The sequence below is a fragment of the Peromyscus maniculatus genome, chromosome 2 (genome assembly GCF_049852395.1).
Source record: "Peromyscus maniculatus bairdii isolate BWxNUB_F1_BW_parent chromosome 2, HU_Pman_BW_mat_3.1, whole genome shotgun sequence".
NCBI classification, from domain to species: domain Eukaryota; kingdom Metazoa; phylum Chordata; class Mammalia; order Rodentia; family Cricetidae; genus Peromyscus; species Peromyscus maniculatus.
In genome coordinates this window covers 105,315,382-105,326,281 of record NC_134853.1, presented here as the reverse complement: position 1 = coordinate 105,326,281, position 10,900 = coordinate 105,315,382, and the positions used below count along the sequence as shown (strand labels likewise).

Sequence of the window (10,900 nt, the reverse complement as noted above, 5' to 3'; positions counted from 1 at the left end):
CAGCAGCAGAACTGTTTTTCTTTTTTGGAGAGCCAGTGTTAAAAATCCAGTGTCCCGTGAAAAACACAGTCCTTTATCCACACTCACCTTGTTTTATCCTTTGTATCTAAAGACTTAAAATGCATTCATGACTGTGCTTTGTTTGCTCAACCCTTTGTTGTAAAATATTTTAATATAAATTTATTTTCAAAAGTCTTCAGACCTTTACCAACATAAAAACCTTTCAGGGTAAAGATGGGTACTAGATGCTAAAACCAGTGAGAGATAAAATGCGGTCGAACCCGTGCTGATGTCTTCTCTTCCTCTGTTTCCAGGCCATCCGCTGCACACTGGTAAACTGCACGTGTGAGTGTTTCCAGCCAGGGAAGATTAACCTGCGGACTTGTGATCAGTGTAAACATGGCTGGGTGGCACATGGTGAGGAAAATCTAGACTCCTCTTTCTGTTGATCTTGCTATGCTCCTGTGAGTGTGTGTGTATGCACACACGTGTGCACGTTGCTCTGTTTTTTTTTTGTTTTTAAGAATAATCGTTGACCTGGAAAAGAGAGCAGTTAACTGTGCTCCAAGTGTTAGTTAACATTCATCCTGCAGCTCTCCAGCAGCACATTCCCCTCCCCAGGAAGAAAGACTAGGCAGGCAGCTCTCAGCAGAAGGGCGAGAGATGTTTATAGAATACTTGGGCAGTGGGGTTCATACTGAGCACAGCAGCAGCCAACAAGTACCAGGCCTGATGGAAACTCAAACATACCACAGTTGGCCTTTCAGGGCCTGGACCTCAGAGGGAAGCTGGCAGATCTTCCTCGCTGGAGAACTCCCCAGTGACTGCACGCCCTTGTCGTGTGTACTGAGTTTATCCTTCCAGATGTTAAACTTTGTATGGTTTAAGGCGGGTGAGCAAGTGGCTGGTATCTGAAAAAGTAACCTGTAAATACCCCTTCAGTGTGCACCAGGATGAGAGGAGGCCCACGCTGTTAAAGACTGCACTGTGTGTAGGTGTCACTGGAGTGAGGGTGGCCCAAACAGAGATTCTAGTGTGGAGATTGTTTGCCAGGTACAAAGTGCTGCTCCATCAGCGTGGTTTCACTGCATAGTTAACATATTATTGTGTGTGGTTTGTGTTTATTGTGTTTAAGCAAAAGGAGACACGGAAATAAGCAGACATTTTCTCCACCTCCTAGACTGTGTAATTTTAAAAGATAGGTAATGTTTATAGAAGAAACCCTGGCTTGAGTTTTTTGACAGCCTCGGGTATTGGCTCTTAAGTGGACATACTCTTCATTCCCCAGCAGTGCCAAACATTCAGTGGGTTGTATTTTTTATAAATGTCATGTTATTCTAGCAAGATCTGAGGTAACACCACCAGGCCATGTCTTGAAATGCTTTTAATTTATCATGTACCTCGCTTGCTTGGGCATGTGTGTTGGAGTTGTAAGGACCTCTCTCGGCCATGTTTCCATGAGAGAGATGGTAGCATAAGGGAAAGATGTTGGAAGGGGTGTGCTTGGTGACACAGCCATACTCCTGTAATCAGTCCTGTGGAGCTAGAACTCTTTCCAGCTTCATTAACACTTAGCCCGATGGAAGGCAGATGAGCTGCTGCTGTGGTGGGTGATGGTGCAGTGCTGCTAAAGGACTTCTGTTTCTCCTGTACTAGTTTCCTAGGGCCTCTACCCCCAAACTTCCTGAACCATCAAGGATGATGAGGTCAGTGGAGGAAGTGTGGACACAGGCTATTCTGAGGTGACTGGGTGTCTTAAACAACAGACATTTATGTTCTTGTCGCTCTGGAAGGTAGATCCTGAAAGTCAAGTTGGTAGCAGAGTTAGTTTTATTCTGGGGGACTTTTAGTCTTCAGATGGCTCGTCTAGCATGGTCTTTGCCTCTGTGTTTACCACTGGTGTCTTCTAGTGCGTCTGAGCTTTCTCTTCTTGTAAGGGCACCACCAGTCAGACTTTCCGTGACCCCAAGGGTCTCATCTTAAGTTAATCACATCTTTTAAGGCTACATATCCAAATATAGCCACATTCCAATATTCCAAGATGTTGCTTCAAGTATATGAATTTTGGGGAAGCACACTTCTGCTCATGACACTTTTCAGACATCCTTTTTTTTTATTTCCTGGAGGAAATATTGTGTGCGTGTGTGCGTGCGTGCGTGCGTGCGTGCATGTGTGCGCGTCTTGTGCATGCATGCAAGCATGCACTCATGTACTCATGATCCTCTTACTCCAGTGTTTGGTGTTCTGGGCTTATAGACATGCACTGTGCCTCACTGAGAGTATTGGTGTGCTTGGATAGACTTGCACCCCTGTGCCTAGCTGGAAGTAGTGGTTTTGCTAGAAAATAATTAGAGACTTTATGCTCCTTACCCATCACATGAGGTCAGTGAAGGCAGAGTGATGTAGACTCTTCAAAGAAAAAAAAAAAAAGAAAGAAAGAAACCATGGCTCTTTCCTTTAATGGTGTGTTACTTACTTAACATGACCCTCAGTTTTCTTACTTGTAAATTATGATACTAATGGTAGTGTTTTAGTGCTGGAGGTATAGCTCAGTGGTGGAGTATGTGTTTAAGCATTTGTAAAGTCCTGAGTTCTCCTGTCAAATGATACTTTATAATCTTACAGTGGGAAAACTAGTGATAAAATGAAGGCTTTAATAAATATTCTATGTGAAAAATACATATTGGACAGAAGTTGAGCAGTCAAGAGGGGTGAATAGTTAAACAAAGGGCTTTTCTTTTCCGTCTCGAGCCCGCTTGTATTAGCGTCCTCTATCTACTGTGGGGTCTCGGGAGACTAGCAGTTGACTGTCACTAGGATCTGTTTTATAGATCCACTTCCATGTGTGTATTACATTAGTTGGGCAGTGAAACACAAATGCTGTTTTTATTCCTTCCTGAAAAACATGGTTTAGTCCTGGCCAGTGAGGTTTTTTTGGGAGGCTTTCTGAAGGATGTTTGAGTTTTTACCGTCTTGAATAAGATATTTCTATTGCAGTAAACTCTGCGTTCCCCCACTGTATTCTCTCTCACAAAGGCTTTTGCTAAGAGAATTCATTTTGGGGTTCTCAGATCTAAGTAAAATGAATTCCAGTTTGTTCCCTCACAATTATCATCTTGACCTTTCTTCTACCTCATGGTATGGACGTATCTGCACATACCTTGAAATATACACATCCACGGGGTTCGCAGAGCCCACCCTCCCCCTTCATTAGGGCAGGAATGACAGTGAGGTTGGCTCCCGGCCTTTGAGTTGGCAGTGGGGTGAGAGCGCCCACTCATTTTGCCCCTAGCATTTCCACTAATTGCTTCATTCCCTCCCCCTGCACAGAAACCCTGAAATCATGTCTCCAATTATTTCTGCTCAGGTGAGACATGGCAGTCTTTCTGGCTGCCTTACCCATACAGCGTCGTCCTCTGTGGGGGGCAAGGAGGAAGTAGCTCGGCCTTTGTAGCATGTGATTTCCCTCCAAAACCGTGTGGGACAGGACAGACACTATGCTAGCACGCAGTACTGTCTCATGGCAGCACTGGTTACATTCTACTTGTTACTGTGGCATTTAAAACACACATGCACGCACACATGCATGCACATGCAAACAGGAATGCTTGCTGCTTACAGATAACCAAGTACCTAACTCACACAATCTCTATTTAAAAAAAGAAAAGAAAAGAAAAGAAAAATTTTGGTCTCTTTTGAATAAGTGTCTTCTTGCATCTCTTTTGTTATTAATTTGTTCTAAAGTGCTGGGTTTCATGTGTCATTGTATAACATGTACACGCTCCCATGTGCAAATACACAGACTCAACACATGTATGTGCGTGTTTATGTATATGCACACTCCATAGCCTCACTAACTGCTTCTTAAGCTTGCTAGAATTGAAGACATTAAGTGCCTTCAAGAAACCTTGGAGAGATGTTTTTAAATATTTGAAGAGAGATTAATTCAGCCTCTTACAAAATCTGGGTGTTGAAATAACTTAGGGGGCAGCATTGCTCTTTACGAATTACTTCCTTGAAATCTTGAGCTCTAATGAGTCTGGGTGGGGGCACTCAGAACAGTTATTGAATGCCAGTACGATTTCCTACTGAGTAAAAATTAATAAATGATTTCCTATTTTCCCCATTTAACAAATGTTAGCTCTTTTGCTAATCGAAAGCGAGGTTTGTTGAATTTAACTTTTTAAAATACAAACTTGTTTTCTTGGTATTGGGTAGCCACCTGATTATGTAATAACTTAGCTGACAGGTTCAGGGCATCTAATTCTGTCATGTTCCTACTCAGAGTCCTTATAAAGGACTGTAGCATCCTGCCACCTAATTCTCTTTACTCCCGTTTTTCCCATCTAGCTTATACTGTCTCCACGAACCTTCCCTCCATTTTCCCAAAACGATCTGAGTGGGTTTAGGAAGTGGGGCTTTCCTGCAAGGCCAACCCTGCTGGTGTAAGGATGCAAATGAAATATAAGGAAGTGAGCATTCACCGACGCTTGTGATACATTTTTATCGGTAGAAATTCAGTTCATGTTTTGACTCTTCCTTCCAACACAGGACCTGCAGACTTGATTCTCCAGTCAGAGATTCGGCATAATCCTCAGAATTAGCCAGTATTACTAGGATTTTCTTGGTTCTGGGTGAAGGTGGAAGGGAGAGAGGAAGGGACTCTTCTCCATTCTCTCTCTGAACTGGCTGTCAAGAGACGTGTGGTCAACAGGAGCTGCTGCCTTTGTGAAGGGGGCCGAGCCATTGATTGTTTATTATTTGTAAATGAATGTTAGTGTCCACAGTCCAGATGAAGACATTGTTTCTAAACCGTTAAAATCAGAGGGCAAATGAAGTAGCAAAACTGAAAAGAAGCAGAATTCTAAGTGGTTTTTAGGAAATATTTAATTACAAGCCAAGACTATTGAGAAATTGTTTTTATACAATGGTGTATACATTAGGTTCATAGCTGATAAAAATATAGGCCGATTTTTAGAAATCTAATTTATTTATTTTTTCCCTTTCTAAACTAGCAATAGTTTTCACTTCTGCTGAAGCTCATTTGTTCAGATTGTCTCCATTTTACCTTTCCTCCTCTCTAAATCGATTCTGCTGCTCCTGAGAGTAACAGATATGTTAGAGGACATCTGGAAAGAACAGAATTGATCAGTAAACAGTATAATACTCAACTTAGTGAATTTCACAACAGCATACTGAGAACAAATTATTTTCCATGTAGACTACTTAGCTTTGAGAAAAGGAAATACACTTCCACCAAGCCGAGTGAGGGCGAAAACTTTTCATTCACTTCCAGGTGATCTTCCTTAAGATGAGTGTTATTTCTTTTGGCTGGTGCCTCCCTGTAAGAATGTTGTTGCCCTAGAGTTCTTGGGAACACTTCTTTATTATGTTCTATTAGTGTGATTTCCTTTGATCGCTTGCAGTTATTTAGGGAAAATAGAATCCTACATTGTTACTTTAATTATTGCTTCCTCAAACCTGCTTCTTACCCCCCCCCCCATATTTTATCTAAACCCTTTAGCTTCTTTACTGTGAACTGAGCAGGCTTACATCATCTGGACCAGCTATCACTGAGTGCTTATTAAACATACAGATAAAGTATTCTACCATGTGACCTTTGGTCCTGTGATACATAACATGCTGAGGGAAATAAAGTTAATTGAGAGTCATGTGCCATCTTACTTTATGATTTAATATACTGTAAGACTTATTATTCATCTAATTCATCTAATTCATTTATTTTAAGCATTTCTTTTAAAGATTAACTTTAAAAGATTATGTGTGTGCATGTACCCATACACACACTTGCACTGGGGGTAGGACAATATAAGTTCAGGTGCCTGCAGAGGCCAAAAGAGAGCCTTGGGTCGTCTGAAGCTGGAGTTACAGGCAGTTATGAGCCTTCCTGTGTGGGTGCTGAGAACAAAACACAGGTCCTCTGCAAGAGCAGTATGTGTTATTAACTGCTGAGCTATTTCTCCAGCCCCAGTTTCAACCCTTTCTTTGTATAATCCATGAAGCGTGATTTTTCTTCACAATATCATTACATTTGAATTCTCAACTTTTACTTAATGTATCTTATCAGACTAGAGACCCTCCCTCAAATGGAAAATACAATAAACTTGTAGTGATTGTTTTTAATGAGTACATCACACAGATGTAGCTGGATATTCTGTATTTTTATTTACTAAATGTTGAGTTTCTATTATAAGACCCAGTTTGTAAAATGAAATTCTAACCCAGGATCCAGGGCATCTTGTAATCAAAACTCTTGGTTATATTAGTCCTACATTTAGAATCATGAGCCCTTGGAATTCTGTTTACAAATTCCTCAAATTTATTAGAGATGTGGTACCTTATAAAGACTTGAGCAGGACAGATCAAAACCAGTGCTTTGTTTCTTATCATATGAGAGGTCACATGTCTTCATTATTTGTCCCAGTCTGTGGTGAGCTTATGAATTGTCTAAACATCTATGAAACAAGATTTGTCCTCAGTCAGGATCTTGTGTCTCCGAGACAGTCTCCCTGCCTTGTAGCAGTAAGCGTTCCTTCCCCTTCCAGTTTTCTCTCTCTAATTTTCCCCCTTCACATTAGAAAGTCCTCTATCCTAAGCATAAAACATGACATTTCTATGCTCTTCTGTTCATTCCAAGAGGCTTGGTAGCAGTGTCTATAGAATAATTTATAGAATTATCAGGATAAACAAGAAACTGGGGGGAAAAACACCCTGACCTTTTCTTTCTTAAAGGAAGATAATGTTTTCACATACTAACCTACTGCAGAGCTCTGGCCTCACTTTAACTGGCCTAGAGATGGTCTGTCAACAAGTGTTGCTTTGGAAGAATATTTTTAGCAGGTTTTTAGAATCTGGTGAGCTGTACTTTGGTATTCATTTGGGTGGTTGCTTCTTAGCATAGTGCAGTAATGCTGGCCTGACCAAAGGCAGAAAGTTGGGCTCCAATCAGAAGCACAGGGATGGAGACACTGCGTGCACCCCCTTAAAGATGGCTTCTTTCTGTGATGTGCTAGCCTGGAAAGGGGAGCTCACTCTGTGTCTGCTTAGCAGAATTTGTCTTTCTACTGGGCCTGATTCTTCTAGATACTGTACTAGAACCTGCAGAATTCTTTTGTTAGAGAAACCGGCTGTTGCCGCCCCTGTGCTCTGTTGAGGGGTCCTGGTCTCTCCATGAAGAAAGTCCTTGAACATTTCTTTACTTACTTCACTTGAGAGAATAAAAACAAGGACATTTCCTGCCTGGCACTGGAGACTGTTGCTTGACCTGAGGGCAGAGTGCCCTCTTCTGCCTCCCTCCTCTCCTCCCTGATCGGAGCTGATAAGCCATAAAGGGAGGAGGACATCCTGATGCAAAAGCTTGTGCTTGATTAATGACATTCACTAGTCTCCAGTTGAGTCCCTCGGCTGCTTGTTCCCATTGCTTTCCCAGCCTGCCCACCTTTCAGATGTTGCCTTGAACTCCTTAAATTTTCTTTTAGCATAGCCCAGACAGTACCTCCTTTTCAAAGTCCTGGGCCCCGTGCCTGCTAGCTTCTCAGATGTTTTTGTAATGCGATGTAGCATGAGTGTTGCAAGATCTAGTGTCCGAGGTGCAGTCAGTGCTGGTTTACTGGTCAGGGGTTTCCGGGGTGAAATTGAAGTATATAGGATCTCAGATCATGACAAAGCTCTCTATCAGGTAAAGGGAGAATGCTGAAAACTGAGTTAAAGGGATAGCTATGGAGTGAGGGCTTCCAGCTTGCTCTAGCACTGACTGACTGTCAGAACCTTTCCCAAGGTATGTAATTAAGATTTTCTCATTTTCTGTGAAATATAAATAATGAAAACCCCAACACAAGGTTCTTCTAAGATTAAATGAAGTCATCCATATGATTTGTACACAGTAAAAGCCTGGTAAAGTGTTAGTTGTTATAATTACTAAATCAAAACAACAGATATGATATATCAAAGTTGACTAGTTAAAAGATAGCTGTAGGCAGACTAATGTCTTTCCTGTGTTTCAGTTCTTTTATGTGCAAATTCAAATAATAATAGGAATGTGCCTAAATATCACAGTGGTTTGAAGGAAGATGAAATGAGATGGGAGTTACCCTAAAGTTCTGGCACAGGAATTGTAGCTGCAAATCCTATTATGAAGTCAATAAAGTAATCCTAAACATTAACATTTATGAGACTCTAAGAACTGTAGCACTTGGGAGGTAGAGGCAGGAGAATCAGAAGTTCATGATCATTCTCAGCTGCGTGGTAAGCGTGAGGCCAGCCTGGGATGCATGAGATCCTATCTCAGAGACAAAGGCAAGAGTTTCTGGAAGTGCAGTGTGGAAGCAGTTTTCTTCAGTGTTGAGTTCTGTCCTAGTTATCTTGGCTGTGATGCCTGGAGCTCTTTAGGGGCAGTCATTTCCTCCAGCAACTCTAGGGCAACTGTGTATGTTCCATGCCCTGTCATGTCATGTGAGCTCTGTCTGAACAGAAGTAGAGACAGCCATAAAATGAATTGTAGGGAAAACAAAATTGTAGGGAAAACAAAAGCAAAACAGTGGAGTAGTTACAGGTCAAACTGTGTAAAGGCTGCTGTTACTTATTTTCACACCTATCCTTTTGCATGTGAATACTTTGGTGGGTATTTTATCCACCACTGCTTTATCATTTTATTGCATTTTATTACATCATAAATTTTTACATCTTGCTAACGATCCTACAGGAAGCTTAATTGTTTATAGGAACATCTTAATTAACTAGAGTTCACCAGGTTAAGCGGAACACAAATTGAAGTGGTGATAAATGAAACACCCTCGCTCCTCTCCTTTTATCAGATGCACTATTCAGATAAACTGGTATCTTCACCTGGGTTGTAAGGACTCACGCACAAGCACGCTGTCTTGATGCTCCCCACCATTCTTTCTCTCTGTTGTATCATAAGGGGTGGCTTCCCCCAGCCTCCTCCCATTCCTTTATGGAACTGTGGTAAGAATACTATCTCACGGAGAATGCTGACCTGTATGCTGAGAGTCCTGAAATACCTTTTCTGCATCCCATTTTTTGCTAAGTGTTTGCACCCTTCAGATCTTCCCTAGTCAATCTGTTGTGGGCATATATACAAATTGCTGTGTGTTAGAAACCGAGTAACTCCGAGAGCTGAGTAGATGATGAGGAGTGTCATTAAGAGGTCCAGTAGAGATAATTGCGTTCTCCTTTGTGTGGCTCTCCAGCAGCAATGGAAGTCCCATGTTGACCTCCTGGGGTTCTCAACTTGTTGATGGTGAGTTGGTGACACTAGGCATGGGGTCCACACCCATCCAATTGAAATGGCAGTTTCTCTGGGCCTTAGATTCATTTGGCCAACAAGTGTGAAATTAGTACTAGAGCTGGCTGTCCAGTAAGGACTCTTGTTTGGAGACCTTGAAATGTGGCAAGTTCAAATGGAGATATATAGTAAGTGTAAGTATAAGCCAGATTTTGGAGGTACTATCTTTAAAAAAATAGGTTATAAAATTGTCCATAAGAAGTATTCTTATATTGTCTACATATTACCATCTCTGATATATGTAATAAAATTTTATAAAGTTTTTGTCATTGTTTACTTTTTGCTTTCATCAGTGAAAGTAGAAAAATTACAATTTTAAAAACTCCCTTGAGGACCTGAAGATGTAGTTCAGTTGGTACTGTGCTTGCTTGCCATGCACAAAGTCCTGGGTTCAGTCCCCAGCCCCGTATAAAACAGGGCATGTCTGTAATTTTAGCACTCAGAGGGGAGAGGATCAGTTGTTCAAGGTCATCCTTTAATTCATAGTTCAAGGCCAGCCCAGGATACATAAACCCTCCCCCCCCCAAATTGTTGAACCCTGTTCCTGTCACCATGCTGTTGGAGGCTGGCTGAGCATAACATAAACTTAGAAAGCTCAATCTTAGGTGAAATGGATTGGTGGCGGAGTGGTTAGAACTGACATGAAAACATGGAAGCCTCAGTTAAGGTGCTAGTGTCTTGGTCACTGTGAACTCTGCCCAGAGCTTCCCACTTCAGCATCTCCACAGTATTGAACATGTGCAGTCTTTCCCATGGTGCCCTGTTCATGCATGAGGAGCAATTCCCTGCTCCTGCCACTCCCTGCCCTGCAGGCACAGAGTGAGTGAGTGCTCTTGTGTGTGCTCTGAATGCCTCTCACAGGATGGTGCTCCTTTCTGTGTGATGCCCTCCTCCCACTCAGCCAGGGGGCCCTGGAAAGGAGACTTCATTCTTGTGATGCTTCTGGGTTAGGAAAGACAACGGTTTATGGAAATGTATTTTGTTCTGTAAGTCTCTGATCCCTAATTGCCTGTTTCTTTCCCAGAAGTCCCTTGCTGTGGCAAGCAAGACTGCTGGTTCCTTGTCTTAATTCCCATTGCTTCCTTCTTCTGGAGTCTTCACTCTGTTTTTCCTTTAATTTTTCTCCAAGTCTTTAGACAGCAAAGTGAGAGGTCTATGGAAGGTTTGATAGCCCCACTACCTAGGAAAAGCAGTTTAAAGACATTAACTTTGTTGGATCATTAACAGATGTTGGAATTTTTGTTTTCTTTAGAAAATACAGTCTAGCATCAAATAACTTTGTTTTTAGCTGATAGTTCTTTCAAACGCCTTTTCCTGCAATACTACGAGAGTAAGGAATTCCTGCTTCCCCCTTGGCTGATCATGCTTTCCACTATCAGTAAAAATTAAAAAACAAATCAACCTCTAACATAAAAGAAAACACCTGTTTGGCTTGGAGAGCTTGGCTAGGGAGATCCTTTTTCTGACATGCCAAACGCGACCATCACAGGGCCCCTGAAAAAAAAAAGGTCTTTTTTCTCTCTCTATTTCATGTGAGCATTGGCAGCAACTCTGACAAGCAGTTCTTCATATTTT

At 41.8% G+C, this 10,900-nt stretch overlaps 1 protein-coding gene across 5 annotated transcripts in view; it reads left to right on the top strand.

Annotated features, from left to right (window-relative positions):
• Bnc2 (basonuclin zinc finger protein 2) overlaps positions 1-10,900 on the top strand; it is a 405,775-nt gene that overhangs the window by 263,080 nt on the left and 131,795 nt on the right. For 4 of the 5 annotated variants that reach the window (XM_015994929.3, XM_076564461.1, XM_076564460.1 and 1 more), the window contains one exon: positions 315-417. In XM_015994929.3, coding sequence (XP_015850415.2) covers positions 315-417 — 103 coding nt within the window. Of the gene's footprint in view, positions 1-314; positions 418-9,001; positions 9,281-10,900 lie in introns of those variants that run through there. The other variant, XM_042271371.2, reaches the window with a different exon arrangement.